At 39.7% G+C, this 19,916-nt stretch overlaps 2 protein-coding genes across 2 annotated transcripts in view; both read right to left on the bottom strand.

The window, feature by feature from the left end:
• The window catches only part of LOC140724655 (vomeronasal type-2 receptor 1-like), a 71,125-nt gene extending 55,360 nt beyond the window's left edge, over positions 1 to 15,765 (bottom strand). Inside the window, exon 1 of the mRNA XM_073039080.1 lies at positions 15,757 to 15,765. Coding sequence (XP_072895181.1) covers positions 15,757 to 15,765 — 9 coding nt within the window. The remainder of the gene's footprint in view (positions 1 to 15,756) is intronic.
• A 2,359-nt stretch (positions 15,766 to 18,124) lies between these two features.
• LOC140724654 (extracellular calcium-sensing receptor-like) overlaps positions 18,125 to 19,916 on the bottom strand; it is a 32,966-nt gene continuing 31,174 nt past the window's right edge. Inside the window, exons 7-8 of the mRNA XM_073039079.1 lie at positions 19,119 to 19,242; positions 18,125 to 19,032 (exon numbers count right to left, since the gene is read on the bottom strand). Coding sequence (XP_072895180.1) covers positions 18,125 to 19,032; positions 19,119 to 19,242 — 1,032 coding nt within the window. The remainder of the gene's footprint in view (positions 19,033 to 19,118; positions 19,243 to 19,916) is intronic.

Below are 19,916 nucleotides of genomic sequence, written 5' to 3'. Positions count from 1 at the left end.
GGTGGCGGAAACTGGTGAAAGTTGTCCTCAGATGAGAAACCATTGACATCCTGAACTGGGATCTGTCAATGGGGAGCTCTGCAGCTCAATCCCACTTTCTAGCTCTTGGCCGATTGGTCAAGTCCACCCTTAACTTCAAAGAATCTAAACTCTGGGATTCATCTCCTCAGTGTCTGTTGTTCCTACATTATAATTTTTTTTTTAAATTTAAAGATTCGCCCATCTTGGTCCAGCAAGCCCATACTGACCCTTTACATCCATCTGTTTAATAAACCTACTAATGCATACGTCTTTGAAATCTGAGAGAAAACTGCAGCACCTGGAGGAAACACATGCAGTCATGGGAAAAACATGCAAACTCCCTATAGTCAGTGGCTGAAATGAAGCCAGATCTCTGCACTAAAATAGTGTTACATTAGCCACTACACTACCATGGGTCTGTACGTGTTCACCCTTAAGAAGGTACTTAACACTTACCTCTTTGGCACCATGGCTTGGTATCAATTTTTTGTCTGATCATAGTCCTGTGGAATGCTTGGGATAAAATTATTTGGGATACAATGGCAATGAGGTGGGATGTTCCTGCCCTTCAGAGTTCAGAGTTTGAAGTTCAAATCAATGCAGTCCTTAAGGAGTTTGCCTGTTCTCCCTGTGACTGCGTGGGTATCCTCCCGGTGCTCCAGTTTCCTGCTTCATCCCAAATACATACCAGTTCGCAGGTAATTGATCTTTGTAAATTGCTCTGTGATTAAGCTAATGTGTTAAACAGGTGGGTTACGATGCAAAATGCCCTGTTGAGCCAGAAGAGCCTGCTCTGTGCTGTATCTCTAAATAAAATAAATAAATTAAGTTGCCTCATTAATGCCAAACAAGTAGAATTTGTGGGGATAATTAGCCAGTACAAAGGCAGTTGCAGCATACACCTGTTCTTAAATAGTTGTAATGAGTGTGGGGTTTACTTACAAAAAGAACAGAATACTGGTAGTCTCATGGTGTACATTTTTCGGGACTGTCACAGCAGACACGGTGCAAGGACAAACCAAGGTAAAGCATACAAGGTAAATGGTTGGGTTCTAAGAAGTGCAGTAGAACAGAGAGCGATCTGGGAATACAGATACAAAATTACCAAAATTGGCGTCACAGGCACATCGTGTCTCTTGGTACTTTGGCCTTTATAAATCAAAGTATTATGTATAAGAATTGGAATGTTATGGTGAGGTTATATAAGACATTGATGAGGCCGAATTTGGAGAAATGTGTGTAGTTTAGGTCAGCAAATTACAGGAAGGATATTAATAAGGTTGAAAGACTACAGACAATGTTTACGAGGATGTTGCTGGGACTTGAGACACTGAGTTACAGAGAGAGGTTGAATAGGTTAGAATAAAATTATGATGGATATAGTGTTACGTACTCGTGGGTATCATGTACCTGTCACGTGACCGTGGTGTTGAGCTGCTGGAGATCAGGTAATGGTCTTCTCATGGTGGAGTTACGTTATTTTCCCGCCAGTGAGACGTCATGTGATAGGCTTTTTTAACAGGGTATAAAAGGAGGACCCCTCCCTGTGATGCAGGGCAGTCGGTGGTTGACTTCACCGGTAACGCCATGCTGCTGCGTATTCTGATATTATGACGCGGTTTCGTTTAAAAATTGAGTTTTATTTTCTGCCTTAAGTCTCAAAGGTTATTGTCGGCAGTTTCGCTGTAATACTGCCAGTTTAGAAGTGGAGAGTGAAGATTCGTCGGAGTTCGGAAATCCAGAAGAATCGAGAAAGTTGATATCGACGGTGAAGCAGGCTCGACCTTATTTAATCCTCATTCAGAAGGAATTCGTTAGCTGTGCCCATGATAACCTCTGTTCTGCCAGAAGAATAGAAGGTTGGGTAAAGTGTCGCGAAGGAAAGGTCAGTGCCTTTAAGCCGTTATATTTCCTCCAATCACAAGTCCTCCGGGGAAAGTATTCTTCGACGGGAATCAGCAGTAACGCCACGAAAGAGAACTTACATTATTTCAAAGGAAAGAAGTCTCTCCTAAGGAACTGAGTAAAACTTTGGACTTTCGCATTACTACTTCTAAGAACTATTTTTCGCATTATCCCTTTAAGAACTCTTCGAGCTGCCGCAGAGCAGTTCAGGGTACATTAGTTTTGTTTACTTTTGGTTTTTTTTTCAGTGTTTAATAAATGTTTTATTTGTTATAAAAAGAAAACCTGCCTCAATTATAAATTTGTTTATGCCGAATCCATAACATAAATGGGGGCTTGTGGCATGAACCATTGTTTGAGTTTAAATGCTTGTTTAATATTTTGAATCGGTGTTTTGGATAAGGGGAATACTCGATTCTTTTGTTTGATTGGCTTGTGAGTGATACTCCGCAACGATGGATATTGATGTCTTCCTGGATTCGCCTGATTGGGAATAATTAGTCAAGGCAAAAAAAGTGAGGTATCTGAGATTGCTAATCGGTTGTATCTAAAAGGTATTTCGCAGTCTGCATCAAAGGCTGTAATACAGAGAATAATTGCGTCACATTATGTAGATTCGGGTGATTTTGATGAATCAATTTTAGATTAGTTTCCAATAAGTAATCTAGAGATGCAGTTAGAAATTGAACAATTGGAGTTGGCGCAATGTAAAGCGGACTTAGAGCGTTATAGGATAGAAGCTGAAAATAAACAGAGGGTATTAGAACTTAAGATAGAGAAATTAAAGTCTGCGAATCCGTTTCCTGCTCGTAGGAAAATGTTTGTTGTTAAAAATTAAATTTGTCCCTCCATTTAGTGGAACAGAAATAGAAAAATATTTCCAGCATTTCGCAACTATTGCTCAGATTTCAGAGTGGCCGAAAGATAAATGGTCAATGTTGTTACAGAGTGTAATTAAAGAAAAAGCACAACATGTTTATACAGCTTTAAATACTGCGCAGGCACTTGATTATGATATTGTGAAATCGCACATATCAAATGCGTATGGGTTTGTCCCAGAAGCGTATAGGGAAAGACTCAGAAATTTTAAGAAATCTGTCGAAAAAACATGTGGAATTTGCCTACGATAAAGCTGTGTGCTTTGAGAGATGGGTTTCTTCTAAAAATGTAAATGGAGTCTATAATAAATTGAAAGAGCTGATTTTAATGGAGGAATTTAAAAGAAGCATTCCTGTTGAAGTAAGGACATACTTAATTGAGAGAGATACTGCTACATTGCAGGACTCTGATAGATTCGCTGATGAGTATGCGTTAATCCATAAGAATAAATTTCCTCAGGGTAGAACTTGTAAAAGGAAAAATAACACAGAGACTCAAGGTAAATCAGACATTATATCAGAAGTTAATGAGAACGGTAAGGAGGATGGAAAACTTGTGAAGGAAAGACAGGTCGGTCCTGTTTGTAACTATAGTAGGAAACCTGGCCATGTATAGCTAACTGTTTCAGATTGAAAAAGAGAGAGAAGGAAGCAGTCCCAGATGCTTGTGTGCAACATACTGAAACACTTGTAAGTCCACAGGGTTTGATAAAAACAAATGAAGTTTTGTTAGAATCTGATCAAGTTAAAAAGGGATATGATCATTTTATAACTGAAGGGTTTGTATCCTTGAAAGAAGGACTGACTCTGGTGCCAATAAAAATCCTCAGGGATACAGGAGCTTCTCAATCACTGATGTTAGACAGTGTGTTAAAGTTTAATGAAGAGTCTGATACTGGTGAGGTAAATTATATAGAAGGTGTTGGGAGTGTCCTTATGCCTGTACATTTGCATAAATTAAGTTTAAAATCAGGGTTAGTTACAGGTCTTGTTAAAGTAGGACTACAGCATAGTTTACCTGTGAAGGATACTTCTTTATTGTTAGGTAATGACTTGGCAGGAGGACAAGTTTTCCCTGAAGTGCATTCAACAATAGAGTCCGAGGAACCACAGATGGATTCTAACACAGATTCTTCCTGTGTTGTAACTCGAGCTATGGCTAAAACGATCGGTGTGCAGAATGAGGTTGTTATCCATGATTGCTCAACTCAGAATTCGAGTTTTGAGGATGTGTCAGAAACTTTCTTACCTTCATTGTTTGAACAAGATTCTTGGAGTGATTCTGACCATGAATATTTGTCTCTGTCTAGAAAGGAGATGATAGCAGAGCAGAGTAGAGACCCTGAGATCATTAAATTAAAAGAACAAGCTCTACTAGATAGTAAAATTGATAAAGTGCCAGTAGGAATTTTTTTGAAAAAGGAGTGTTGATGAGGAGGTGGAGACCACCTAACAATTCCTGCAAGTGATGAATGGAGTATTGTTTACCTGGTAGTTGTTCCCAAAGTTTATCGAAATGAGATTTTGACTTTAGCTCATAGTTTTCACTTGGGTGGATATCAAGGGGTAAGGAAAACTGTGGACAAAATTTTAAAACATTAATTACTGGCCTGGTTTCAGAAAAGATGTGGCGATGTTTTGTAGAACGTTCCATACTTGCCAAATTGTAGGTAAACCAAATCAAGTTACCCCAGTGGATCTATTGCGACCTATTCCAGCATTTGGTGAACCGTTTTCTAAAATTATTACAGATTGTGTAGGTCCATTAACAAAGACAAAAGCTGGTTATCAGTACTTATTGAATATTATGTGCACTGCGACTAGGTTTCCAGAGGCAGTACCACTTAGGAATATAACAACTAAAACTGTGACAAAGTCTGTAATAAAATTCTTTACTTATTTTGGATTACCTAAGGAAATACAATCTTATCAAGGCAGTAATGTTATGTCTGGATTGTATCAACAGATAGTTTATAAGTTGGCAGCTAAGCAAATTACTTCGTGTGCCTACCATCCAGAATCGCAAGGTGCCTTGGAGAGGTTTCATTCTACCCTCAAGACTATGATTAGGAAGTATTGTGTGGAAAATGAAAGTGATTGGGATGAGGGTATTCACTAATTTCTATTTGCAGTAAGGGAATCGATACAAGATTCTTTAGGTTTCAGTCCATTTGAACTTGTATTTGGGCATAGAGTAAGAGGTCCTTTATCTTTATTAAAAGAAAAATGGATTAATAAGGAAGTACACACTAATTTATTGGATTATGTTTTGAAATTTAAAGACAGGTTACATAAAGCTTATAGTTTAGCCAAGGAAAATTTAAAATCGGCTCAGGAGAAAATGAAAACCTGGTATGATAAAGAAGCCAAAATGAGGAAGTTTAAGCCTGGAGATAAGGTGCTAGTTATTTTCCCAGTGCAAACGAATCTTTTACAAGCTAAATTTCATGGTCCTTATGAAATTGTGTCTAAAATCAATGGTGTGGATTACGTGATAAAAACTCCAGATCTTAGAAGGCCAACTCAAATTTGTCATATAAATACGATAAAGCCATATTATGAGAAACAGTCTGCTACTATGACTGTTGCAATTAATAATGAGTCTGATCTAATTAGGAACATAATAGATGATTCATCTGAAACTCAGCCTTAATCCGACATTGTTTCTGTCAGGTTACCAAACTCAACCATTCTGGAAAATATTGATGATAAATTAGCACATTTACAGCCAGAGCAGAAATAGCAGATGAAGCAATTAATTTTTAAATGTAAGGATTTGTCTCCAGATGTTCCTAGGAGGACTACAATAGCTTCACATGATGTAGATGTCGGAGATGCCAAACCCATTAAACAACACCCATATAGGATGAACATGGAAAAATGGGAACTTGCTGAGAAGGAAATTAAACATATGTGAGAGAATAATATTATTCGACCTTCTAACTCGAATTGTAGTTCACCTCGTGTTATGGTGCCAAGACCAGATGGTAGTATTAGGTTTTGTACGGACTATAGGAAGGTGAATGCTGTAACGAAAACAGATGCGTATCCAATTCCTAGAGTAGATAATTGTGTAGTTAAAGTGGGAAAAGCAAAGTTCCTTACAAAGATTGATTTATTGAAAGGGTACTGGTGTGTTCCGTTAACCGATAGAGGTAGAGAGATGTCTGCATTTGTAACATTATTTGGGTTATATGAATATAATGTTCTTCCATTTGGGACGAAGAATGCCCCAGGTACTTTCCTGATGATGATTAACTCTGTGATTCAGGGATTGAGAGATACAAATGCTTATATTGATGATTTAGTGACAGGAAATGTTTCTTAGAAAGCACAAATTCTTGCAGTAGAGAAATTATTTGAAAGGCTTTCAAAAGTTAACTTAGCTATTAATTTAGCTAAAAGTGAATTTGGACATGCCACTGTGACTTACCTTGGTTATGTTGTAGCTCCAGTTCAGGCAAAAGTTCGGGCAATTTTAGAGATTTCCAATAAAACTAGGGGAAGAAAACACTCTCAAAAGATTTCTGGGAATAGTAGGATATTATCGAAAATTTTGTAAAAATTTTGCTCAAATATCTCTTCCATTAACTAACCTCTTGAAGAAGAATGAGAAGTTTGTGTGGACAGTGCCTTGTCAGGAAGCATTTGAAAAAATTTGAAAACTATGATATGTCAACAACTTGTGCTCAACGCACTCGACATTGGAAAACCTTTTTTCATTAGCTGTAGATGCTAGCGATGAGGCTACAGGAGCAGTATTATTGCAAAGGAATGAGGGTGATGACGTTTATCATCCCGTAGCTTACTTTTCTCAGAAGTTTAATAAGCATCAAAGAAACTATTCGACAATATAAAAGGAATTGTTATCTCTTGTTTTAGCTTTAGAACATTTTGATGTATATGTTGGTACAACTCAAAACCCACTTATTGTTTACACCGAGCATAATCCGTTAGTGTATCTGAGTAAGATGTGTTATGAGTGATAGACAAACCTGATGGACAATGGGGTGCAGAGTTAAGCATTCCCAACCCCCCTCCTGAGAACTACGAACGATTACTGTTGCTATGCTGCTCATGAGACAGAGATAAAGCCCAGGCAAGAAAAATTGCAACAGATAAGAGGGGGAGAGAGACTGTTGATTGACTGTACTATGACTCTTCCTGGATTATTTACCTTCTACTGCAAGGACTGTACTTTGCTCGTTAACATTCCTCAGGAAATAGCAGGAGTGGCCTGATTTGATGGACGCAGTCATTCAGAGTTGATGGATAGCTGAGATCCCGTGAGTGGGGATAAAAGACAGGTCTGGAGAGACACCCTTCAGACGCACCAGTGGACACTGATTGAGTATTGGGAACCGACAGAAAGGTGGGGGCTTCGGAGACCGAACCAGGATATCGGTCAGTAAAGCTCACAGTGTTACAGCAGGGCCGTTGGGGACTTGTGTGCGTGTCCACTCATGCCTGAGTGATGAGTCCACCACAGAAGAACGGTCTAGCTGAAGACCAGAGGGGTCATAACTGAATGACCACAACGATACGACGGATTAAGAAAGCCACAAAAAGGTTTGCCTGCCGCAACTGTTGCTGTTACATCTCTCTCTCTCTCTCTCTCTCTCTCTCTCTCTCTCTCTCTCTCTCTCTCTCTCTCTCTCTCTCTCTCTCTCTCTCTCTCTCTCTCTCTCTCTCTCTCCAACGATTTCAACGCAACCATAAATAATTCAGCATTTATGAACTGAACTCTATACTTTCCTATGACAATTCATTTACCCCTAGACATCGATAGAGCTTGTTTATTATTATTATTCCTACACTTTTAGGTTTATTACTGCTAACTTGTTTTATATGTATATTTGCATTTTTGATATTGTATTGTGTAGTTTACTAATAAACACTTTTAGTTTGGAACTACCAGACTCCAACGGATTCTTCTTTCTCTGCTGGTCAGACACCCAGTTACGGGATACGTAACAGATGAAAAACAAACATAGAAGTCTATTAAATTGGAATTTGTTGTTACAAGAGTACAATATGATGATAACTCATATTAAAGGTAAAGATAATGTGATTGCTGATTATTTATCTCGATGTTGAAAGTACAATGGAATTATTTTATGGAGTGATATTTTAACATTTGTAACACTTCTGTGTAATAATTTGTCAGCTGTTGTATGGTAATACTATGTATTCTGAGTATGTTGTAAATTTTATACATTTGTATTTTTCCTCATGTAAATAGTTAATTATTTCGGCAAAACACAGGGGCCAAAGGGAATTTTGCTTAGCTGCACTTTTCTCTGTTCTGTGTTCTATGTTCTAATACAGTGAGTAACAACTGAGGATAATTTAAGTGTTTTACAGTTTATTACTGTGAATAGCTTGTAGACAATTGCAGATATATTTCAAGTACTATAAAATCCAAGATATAGTCTCTTAATTTGTTAGTGTCAAAAGTTAAGACCTCACTTTATTAACTCAATCTAGATATGGGATCGCAGGTTGGTGCCAGTGCCAACAAGGAGATCATACCACCATACTAGAAATACAAATATTTGAGATAAAACCTGTGAGATCCTCAATGATCTGCTGATACTTGCGGTTACAATACAATGTGTAGTTGGACGGCAGCCAACAATGATAGTGACGGTGGAGAAAACTCAAAATTCAGGGTATTCAATTGATAATTTTTTACGTTGATCAAAGCGAACGCTTCCTTCGAGATGATCACAGAAGATGTGTAGTCATCCTAGATATAACACTTGAGTGTGATCCAGAGAATCATATTCTCATTCTGGATTATTTCCTCTATGGCAGAAACCGTTGTCTGCGCCTGTAGGAAGACATTAAATCTGAAAATGTGTGTTGGAATAAGTTGAGGTGAAAGAAGATCATAACAACATAAGATGCATGAACAGAATTGAATAATTTCTTGCATTGTATCTGTAATGCAATTTCATCATGGCTGATTCAATTTCCTGCATTTTCCCCGTAATCATTCAGGCCCTGACCAATCAAGAATCCCTGCCTCAAATATACATACAGACATGGCCTACACCGATGTCCTTGCAAAGCACTCCACAGATTCACCATCCTCAGACTACAGTAAAGCCTCATCGTCTCCGTTCTTAAAAGGCGGACCGCTCTTATGAGTTAGTTTCCTCTGGTATTAGACATGACCATTATAGGATGTTTCCTCCCCACATCCACTGTATCAGGACGTTTCACAATTCGAGAGGTAATGGCCCAAAGCCATTAAATGCACTTCATATGTCAAATCATTAAATGTTCGATTCAATTCCCGAATCTCCATTGAACTGTCTACATTTTCAGCATATCGTTTTCAAGATAACGGTCCAATACCTGCTCACATTACTTCGAATGAAGCCTCACCAATACTTCATAACATTGTCTCATTGCTTTTATAAGATAGTCCTCTTCAGATGAGTACTAACATTGCCCTTGTCTTCCCCACCACAGACTCCTTTAGGAAATCTTGCACATGGACTCCCAGGAACTGTTCCAACCTGTTTTTTTTTTAAGAACATTCACTCCATTTAGAAAATTCGTTTTACCAAATAAAGTCCATGGCCATGCAACAACCATCATTGCGTTCCGTCTGCCATTTCTTTGACGATTCCCTTAATCTACGTTCTTCTTTAGCCTCCTGACGTCCTCAAAATTACTTTCCCCTTCTCCTTTTTTCATACCATCTATAAACGTTGCATGAAAGCCATCAATTGTGCAAACGAAATAATTGACATATAACATAAAATTAATTGGTCCAAACACACACCCAGGTGGAACACCACTTCTTAGCGTCACAAAGTCAGAAACGGCTTCCTTTATTCCCATTCTTTCCCCTCCTGTCAATCAGTCACTTTTTTTCAATCCCTGATAACACGTTTACCACGGCCTCTTAACCTATTCTGTAGCCTCATGTCTCGCACCTTCTGAAAGTCGTTCTGAAAATCCTGTTACACAACATCAATATATTCTTCTTTGCTTATGCTGATTATTACATCTTCAAGAGAATCCGACAGACCTTTTAGGCAAGAGGTTCGTTTGAGAAAACTATGCTCACTTCGGCTGATTTTATCGTGTCCCTCCATGTATTCTGAAACCTTATTCTTTATCCTCGACTCCAATACCTTCCAGACCGCTGACGTCAGACTAACAGCCCTTTCGTTTGCATTCATTTCGCTCTCTCCATTCTATAATATTATTGTTGTTGTCGATAAAGTCTGTTCACTGCACAGGGCTCGGCAACTAGGGAGAAAGAAAGGGGGAGAGGATCACCAGAGGGTGATGGAGAACAGGCAAAGAGTGATGAGCAGACAGACAAAGAAAGGGGGGATAAATAAATCGGGGTGGGTTAAAAGGGGAGGAGGGCCGTTATCAGAAGTTAGAGAAAACAATGTTCATGCCATCAGGTTAGACTACTCAGACAAAATATAAAGTGTTGTTCCTCCAACCTGAGTGTGGCTTCATCTTGACAATAGAGGAGACCATGGATAGATATTTCAGAATGGGAATAGGACATGGAATTACAATGTGTGGCCACTTGGAGATCCAGCTTTCTCAAACGGACAGAGCGTAGATGTTCAGTGAAACAGTCTCTCAGTCTGCGTCATGTCTCGCCAATATATACAAGGCCGCACCGGGAGCACTGGACGCAGTATACCACACCGACCGACTCACAGTTGAAGTGTCGCCCCACCTGGAATGTCTGTCTGGGGCCCTGAATGATGTTGAGGGAGGAAGTGTAAGGGAAGGTGTAGCACTTGTTCTGCTTACAAGAATAATTTCCAGGAGGGAGATCGGTGGGAAGGGATGTGGGGGTTGAATGGACAAGAGAGACGCGTAGGGAGCGATCCCTGCGGAAAGCAGGAAGGGGGAGGGGAACACGTGGTTGGTAGTGGGATCCCAGTGGCCACACGTTTTAATTCCAAGTCCCATTCACATTCTGATATGTCTATCCATGGCTTCCTCTACTGTCAAGAGGACGCTGTTCAGGTGGCTTAGAGGAGGATATGGCTGGAACGACGGCAGAGCAGAGATGGCTGATGATTCTGGAAGTACTTTACAGGGCGCACGATGTATATGTCCCACAGTAATTCACAAATGACAGCAGTAGGCAACCGTGACTGATAGAGGAAGTTAAGGACTCCAGAAAAGCCTGAGATAGGGCATGTAATTTAGCAAAAGTGAGTGGAAGGTTAAATGAATGTGTAACTTTTAAAATTCAAAAAAGTCAGCTGAGAAAAAAAAACTGATCAGAAGGAAAACGATGAATTATGGGGGGGGGGAATCAATAATATAAAGCAGGACACCAGAAGTATTTTTTGATGTATAAAGTTGGAAGTTAGTACTGGACACCTGAAAATGATGTTTGTAATGTGGACAAGTCACTTGAGCAGATGGACTACATCCCAGATTCCTGGGATAGATAACTGAAGAAATAATAATGCAATGGTCACGAACATTCGGGTATCACTTGATTCCCGGAGGACTGGAAGATTATAAATGTCATTCCACTCTTTAAGAAGGTGGGAGTCAATAGAAAGAAAATTGTAGGCCAGTTGGTCTAATCTCAGTGGTTGGGAAAGTGATGGAGGATGAGGATATTAGCTGCTAGAACACCATGGAAATCCTGCCTGACAATTCTCTGAGAGCTCTCCGAGTAAGTAACAAGCATGGCGTACAAAGAGGATGTAGCAGATGTCAAGTACTTGCATTTCTCAAAGGCCTTTGATAACATGCCGCAGAGAAAGGTGGTTGATAAGATAAAATCTCGCGGCCTTACAGGAAAGATACTGTCATTGACAGCTAACAGGCAGAACGCAGCGAGTGGATATCAAAGGGGACTTTTCTGGTTAGATGTCGGTGAATATTCGTATTCCTGAGGAGACACTGTTCGGATTCCTTTACAAAATGTTTGCCAATAATTTAGATATCGTTGTTGATGGCATTGTTGAAAATTTCATAGACGGGTGTAGGGACAGGTGCTGCTGAGGAAGCAAAACAACTGCAGAAAGCATTAGTCAAATTAGAATATTGCCTGAAAAGTGGCAGATGCAATACGCAATTGCGAATACATGTTGTGAAATGTATGAAAATGCGTTCAGGTGAAAGGAACAATAATGCGGACTAATATCTTATTCAGAAGAAGGTGAAGCCCCAGAGGTGCAGAGCGACGTAGGGGCACTCATGCAAGACTCCCAGCAGTTTAACTTACAGGTCGAACCTGCGTTAAAGAAAGCAAATGCAATGTTGTCATTTATTTAAAATGGTATAGTATGTAAAATCAGGGAGATAATGCTGAGTCTTCATAAGACAGTAGTCTTGCGGCACTTGGCGTATTGCCAACAGTTCTGTGAATCATACTTCAGAAAGGATGTGTTGTCATTGTAGACAATTCAAAGGATGTTCACGAACATGATACCAGAATGAAGGCCTTTAAGTGTGATGAACATTTGGCAGCTCTGGGTTTGTAGGTAATGGAATTTAAAAGAATGCGTGAGGTTATCATTGAAACCTACCTACTGTTGGAAACTAAATATGGTGAATCTGGAGAGGACTTTTCTAAGGTGCAGGTATCTAGAACTAAACAACGCAGTCTCAAAATTGGGGGCAGACCCCTTAGAACAGTGGTAAGGAATATTGTTAAGCAGACATTTGGAAATCTGAGTCATATTCTGCCAGTTCGGTGCCTTTATTTTCGTCGAAAATTGATCGATCCCTGATCCGTCAGGACATCAGTCGATATGTTGGAAATGGGGTTGAGTGGCATCAGAAATGATGTAGTGCTGGAGCAAACTGGCTGGGCTGAATGGTCTAATTCGGTCTCTGTGTCTTATGGTTTTATGCTCTTCTCACCTGATTCCACATATTACCTGGCAGCTTTTGCTCGTTCCCCTCACATAATCTTCGTATTCTCGCTTGTGCCCCTTTCCTTTTCAGTCTGATTTATGATCTGGCCCCGAAATATCCAGTGCTTATTCCTCTCCATTACTGCTACTTGATTTGCAAATCACAAAACAGAAGACGCTTCAGATTTCACCCGAAGGAGTATTGAAATGTTTCCCCTATGCCTCGGTGAATGACATTACTTTTATTAAAAAAAATGAGTAGGATTTTTTGAAGTGATTCTGGGAGGATGTGGTTCAGTGAAGTGTCACGAACCGTAACATTGACTGTCAATTTCTTTCCATAGATCCTGCCTGACGGGTCGAGTTCATGACAGAATTGTATTTGCTTCTTTCTTTTGCCACATAAGAATGCATATTATTATATTCTGATGTTTCTGGCGTCTTTATTGACCATATCACTTTCATTGAATACTAAATCGTCTGTTATAGTTTACCCGCAGTGTATTTTGCAGCATTACGGTGCATAACGAGTAACTGGTGCAGAACTGACCATAGTAGTTGCCTTGCATTAAGCACATGACTGAATATATCAGAAGATATGTTCCTGGAATCTATTAGTCCTTATGTTATACAAACGTTTATTCAATATTTATAAAAGAGTTTTTGGAAAAGTGTAATACGTTACATCTGCTAACTAACTTTGGATACAAAATATATCCGATACATTTGTAAATAAATTGGTATGCAAAGGTTTGGGCACCCCTGGTCAAAGTTTCTGTTACTCTGAATAATTAAGTGTGTAGAAGATGAACTGATCTCCAAAAGTCATAAAGTTAAAGACGGAACATGATTTTCAACGTTTTATGCAAGATTAGTGTATTTTTTTCTTTTGTTTTGTACAATTTTAGAGTGAAAAAAAAAAGGAAAGGAGCACCATGCAACAGTTTTGGCAGCCCAAGATATTTGAGCTCTCAGATAATATTTACCAAGGTCTCAGACCTTAATCAGCTTGTTAGGGCCATGGCTTTTTGATGTAATCTCTAGGAAAGGCCAAGTAATGCAAATTTCAAACCTTTATAAGTACCCTGATTGCTCAAACCATGTCGTAAAATCAGCAGGCATGTGCTCCTCTAAGCAACTGTCTAGCACTCTGAACATTAAAATAAATGATGCCTACTAAGCAGGAGAAGGCTATAAGAAGATAGCAAAGCATTTTCAGGTAGCCTTTTCCACAGTTCATACTGTAATTAAGAAATGGCAGTTAACAGGAACGGTGGAGACAAAGTTGAGGTCGGGAAGACCAAGAAAACTTTCAGAGAGAACTGCTCGTAGGATTGCTAGAAAGGCAAATCAAAACCCCCGCTTGACTGCAAAAGTCTTTCAAGAAGATGGAGCAGGCTCTGGTGTGGTGGTGCACTGGTCTACTGTGCAGTAACACCTGCAGAAATATGACCTTCATGGAAGAGATATCAGAAGAAAATATTTGCTGCGTCCTCACCACAAAATTCAGCATCAGAAGTTTACAAAGTAGCATCTAAACAAGCCTGGTGCATTTTTGAAACAAGTCCTGTGGACTGATGAAGTTAAAATAGAACTTTTTGGACGCAATAAGCAAATGTATGTTTGAAGAAAAGAGGGTGCAGAATTTCATGAAAAGTACACCTCTCCAACGGTTAAGCACGGGTGTGGATCGATCATGCTTTGGGCTTGTGTTGCAGCCAGTGGTACGGGGAACATTTCACTGGGAGAGAGAAAAAAGTAGTGCAATCAAATACCAACAAATTTTTGAAGCAAACATCAGACCGCCTATAAAAAAGCCTAAGATGAAAACAGAATGACTTCTACAACAGGATAATGATCATCAGCATACTTCAAAATCCACAAAGTGCTACCTGAAGAGGCGCATGCTCAAGGTTTTGCCATGACCCTCACAGTACCCCGACCGAAGCATCGTCGAATATCTGTGGATAGACCTCAAAAGAGCAGCGCATGCAAGACGACCCAAGAATCTCACAGTAGGCTTATGTAAGGAAGAATGGGCAAAAATCCCCCAAAGAAGAATTGAGAGAGTCTCAGCTGTTACAGAAAGCGTTTACAGGCTGTGACACTTGCCAAGGGGGTGTTACTAAGGACTGACCATTCAGTGTGCCTAAACTTTTGCTTCGGGCAATTTTCCTTTTTTGTTATTTTGAAACTGTAAAAGATGGAAATATAAAAAAAATATGTTATCTTCCTTATAATGTTAAGGAACGTGTCATCTTTAACTTTATGCCGTTTGGAAGTCAGGTCCTCTGTTACTCGTTCAGCTATACACAGTAACAGAAATTTTGACCAGTGGTACCCAAACCTTTGCATGCCACTGGATATGCCTCTTTCATAAATACATATTTTCTGACAAATTACACGTATATATAACACTTCTATTATCAATTTTATATGAAACATCTTCCAGGATTTGCTCATGAAGATAAGTAATCTAAACCACTATTGCCATTTTTCTCTCACGCTTTCATTGTGGATTTTCTGTGAATTACTGCTCGGTTATCCTCTCAGACAGTTTCACGATCAGTGACATATGGAAGACTGCGTATAAAGTAATTGATGACTTTGTTAACAATCCAGGAAAATAACATAAGAACAAGCTGCTTCACAGACCTTTGCCGAATAATGCTGTTTAGTGATTAAAAAAATTTTAATTTCCCGACTGTGTTTAACTTGAACTTTACAATTACTTTTGTACTTTATGTAGCAGAATCAAATGCAGCATTGTTGATTTGCAGAGATGTTTGCTGATTACTATACTGATCTAACGTATTGGATTGTATTACACTGTACTGCTGCCGAAAAAATGCACATTTCATGACATATATGAGTGGTGATAAATCTGATAGTGATTTGGGTCTCATTTGTGCACTGAGTCTGGGGAGGGGTATGCAGAAGGGGAAAAGGGAATGGACAGGTGATGGATCGGCAAGCACCAGAGAGACATTGTAATATACAACATGTAATAATTGCTTGGAATCAAATTATGTCATCTAGTTTCACAGGGCTCGGTGTGTTTGTAACAGCGCCACACTTACCCTTGACATTTCGGTTCTTCCATCAAATTTAAACACTCCCGCAGCTTCCTAGTTAGCGCATCACAAGAACGTGTTACGTGTCAGGTACCTCTGTATTATGTTCTTAAAATAAAGCGTGATTTGGGCCTTCGCCCCTTCGAGACACTCTGCCCTACAAATCCCGATTTTAATCTGAACCTAATCTGTAGACTATTTACAATGAGAAGTTCACCTACCAACCGGTATGTCTTCGCAAAGTGGGTGGAACAGAAGCATTCATGAGTATCCCATGCGCTCAGGTGAGAACGTAGAAAGTACTTACAGGCAGTAGCATGAATGTTTTAGCACTAATCTCTCTGGTTTATCAGTGTTACGAAGGATGAACAACTCTGATGGGTAGAAGGGTACAGAGTTGCCCATGTCCCCCTCCTCTGGGAGAATTACAAACTGTTACTGTTACCACGCTGCTAATGAGAGAGAAAGAGAGACAATGGGAAAACATACTGGGACTGGAACATTTGCTTCAGATAAGGGAGAGATAACACCGGGAGAGAGAGACTTGTTGTTCCACCATATTATGACTCCTGAAAGAATTATGGCTCCGGAGAGGGCTGTTTACTTGGTACCATTCTGTTCATTAAAATTCCTCAGTGGACAGCCGGAATGGGCTGGTTTGATGGACTAAGCCATTCAAAACTGATTGTCGCCTGAGACCCCGTGAGTAGGAATAAAAGTGAGGTCTGGGGAGACACACCAGGAGACGCACCAGGAGACACACTAGTGAGCACTGCTTAAGTGTTGGAAGCCACGAGAAGGTGTGGGGCATCGGAGACCGAACGAAGGATTGGTCGATTTTAACTCACAGTGTTTATAGCGAGGCCGGTGGGGGCTTGTGTATGTGTCCACCCTTGCCTGTGTGACGAGTCCACCATAGCAGAACGGTCTAGCTAAAGGCGACAGGGATCATACCTGAATGGCCACAACAACACATCGACGGATCAAGAACGTAAAGGAGGTTTGACTGACTGTAGCTGTCACTGTTTTTTCGCCCTCTCTCTCTCCCCCTCCAACGGTTACAACAAAAGAACCAACAACTACCTCAGCCTACATGAACAGAACTGAACTTTAGACTTTCCCATGATAATTCATTATCCCCTAGACAACGATAGAGCTCGTTTATTATTGATTATTATTATATCCACACTTTTAGGTTTAGTATTGCTAACGTGTATTATCTGTATATTTGCATTGTTGATATTGATTTGTATATTTTACTAATAAACACGGTTTTGAAAATAGTACCAGACTCCAACGGATACTTCTATCTTTGCTGGTAGGACACCCATTTACGGGGTACGTAACATTAGTTTTAATTATTAATTTTGATGGATTAAGCGTAACCACACGGGTGGATTTAAACATGATTCTTCAGTCCTAGCATAATTATTCGATTGCCAGTTAGAGTACCAATATGTCAGAAATCGTCCCGTCACACAACACCGATTGTCTGCGATTAGCCAAAAATATAACCAGTCTTCAGAAAATGCAGGGTGACTCAGCATAGACATGTTATTATTATATTTCTTTTGGTAATTTGATACCAAGGATTTGCGAGATTTTCCAGCTATTCCTGTCCAAGCGACAGAATGGTAATTCCCTGGGTTTTCTTTCCCTCCTCTATTAAGTTTTTTGTATGACATTTAATGTCCACCTCAGTTATATAATATGCACAATATTTGACGAAGTTTCTACTAATTCCAAATTATCTGGTTCAAAATTATTTGTTTTTAGACTACCAGGTACTTGGAACCTTTCAGTTATCAGATTAACTTCACCACTGCAGTATATCAAGCAATGCATGATTACCTGACGGTTATCGTATTACAGTTGTTCAAATGCGTACCTTCGATGTAACTCATGAATGTACTTGAGGTCCAATACATTCGTGAAGTACTTCTTAATCTTCAACACTAACATCCAATTAAGAAATACGCGATAACTAATTTCTTACATGGATCTAATAATAAAATTGCTTAAATACCTTGCAAAGATTAAACTTACACAAGTTTTATTCAGAATTTGTGATAGAACCTGGTTTATATAAATGTTGGATTAGTACTAGCTGAGGAGAGTTTTTAGCTAGTAAAGGTTAGTCATTAAGTAACCAGAAATATGTATGATGCATTACATTATGTCTTGATCATACTTTCTGTTAAATGTTCGCACAAACCACTCCAAATTATTCACAATAGTTTACAAATAAATTTAAAACATCAAAGTTCAATTCTCAGTAAGTTAAACTATACGCACATCAGAAAAAAAATCAAAACATTTTATTAGCGAGGATTACACACACGGATGACATAATGATATAAAAGTATTCAGGTAGTTACAGTGAAGACCCTTTCGCCATCATGTGTTTCTTTGTATTAATATCCGGTTTCAGTAAGATAATGTAACATTTTGGTGCAAAAATACAGATGAGCAGACCGAAGCTCGATGCCCAGATAGCGAACACTTCGACAGCCACGGTGTACTTTCCCGGAGAGCTCACATAGGCTGGAATAAATGTTATCCAAACAGCACAAAAGATGAGCATGCTGAAGGTGATGTACTTGGCATCGTTGAAACTGTCCGGGAGTTTCCGGGCAAGGAATGCAAGCACTAAGCACACAATAGACAACAGAGCAATATAGGCCGACACCAAGTAAAAGGCGATCAATGAGCCCACATTACATTCTAGAATAACGGTATCTCGGTAATGGCTCGTGTTTCTCAATGGGTAAGGAGGGGAAACACTCAGCCAGACAACGCAAACTAAACCTTGTAAAAGAGTAAGCATGAAGACGCCTGAACGTTGTTGTGCGGGTCCGAAGCAGGTCATCACACTGCTGTTGGGTAGAGTTGCTTTGAAGGCAACAACGACAAGAACAGTTTTGCCCAAGATGCAGGAAATGCAGAGAACGAATACAACAACGAAACCTGTGCGGCGCAACATGCAAGACCAATCAGACGGCTGTCCAATGAAGGCGAGAGAACAAATGAAGCAAAGCAGGAGGGCGAATAGCAGCAAGAAACTGAGTTCGGAGTTATTTGCTTTAACCACGGGAGTCTCCCGAAACCGGTAGAAAATGGCAACGGTGGCCAATGTAAAGCACACTCCCACCAGAACAAGCGTCACTAATACAAACCCCAAAACTTCTCCAAAAGATAGAAACTCAACCTTCTTGAGAACACATTGGGTTTTTGCCTCATTGGACCAGTATTCCGATGGACATTTGATGCAATCAGTGGAGTCTGGGAAAATAATAATATGACATGAAAATGTGTGTGGGCACAAATCTTCGGGATGATGGGACATTGCTGCACATCTCAGCACTTACCTGTGATGTTGCTGATCTCGCCATCCGCACACTCTGCACAGTTAAAACAACATATCGGCTGCCCTTTCCGGCTGACTTTCCTTGTTCCAGGAGGACAGGGTTCAGAGCAAACCGCTCGTGGTATCTGAAGAAATAGCAACCATCCCATGATTCTTTACTGGATTTGCAAATACAGCTGTTGGGCATGCTGAGCATTAATATATCTGAGAAATATTAAGCCACAACTGGCGGGATGTTTGAATGGCTCTTTGACACTAGAGATATGAAGATATTTTGTCTCATGGAGGGAAGATAAAGTACGAATTTCGTAATAGCGAATGGTTGCCCTGAAGTAAATGAATAACGAGTAGTACGTGATCAGAGCTTAATATGTTCCCCAAAGAAGAGTGCCTGTAAATGTTTATACTTGAGTACACAAGCAAGTTGGCGATAAGCAACACTGTTCACATGTTACTAAATATTATTGTGGGAAGGGAAACAGAAGGTAACTTCAGACAGGGACATAATCATATCAGAATCAGCCACACGGCTTTCGAGCCTCTTTCACTATTCGGTCAGATAATGGCTGATCAATAGTGGCCTCAAATCCTATTCTGTATCGTTTTCCCTCACTCCTAATTCCTTCCAAATATCTGCCTGACTCCATCCTAAACATATCTCATGATTTGTCCTCTACAAATCTCGACAGGAGAGAACCTCGGCGATTCACCAATATCTGAGACAAGACAATGTTTGAAACAATGACTGTCTTACCTTGTGACACTTTCCCCTTTTCCGATGCAGCCAAACTGTTCAGCA

The sequence above is a fragment of the Hemitrygon akajei genome, chromosome 3 (assembly GCF_048418815.1).
Source record: "Hemitrygon akajei chromosome 3, sHemAka1.3, whole genome shotgun sequence".
NCBI lineage: Eukaryota > Metazoa > Chordata > Chondrichthyes > Myliobatiformes > Dasyatidae > Hemitrygon > Hemitrygon akajei.
This window is presented reverse-complemented; position numbering and strand designations above follow the sequence as displayed.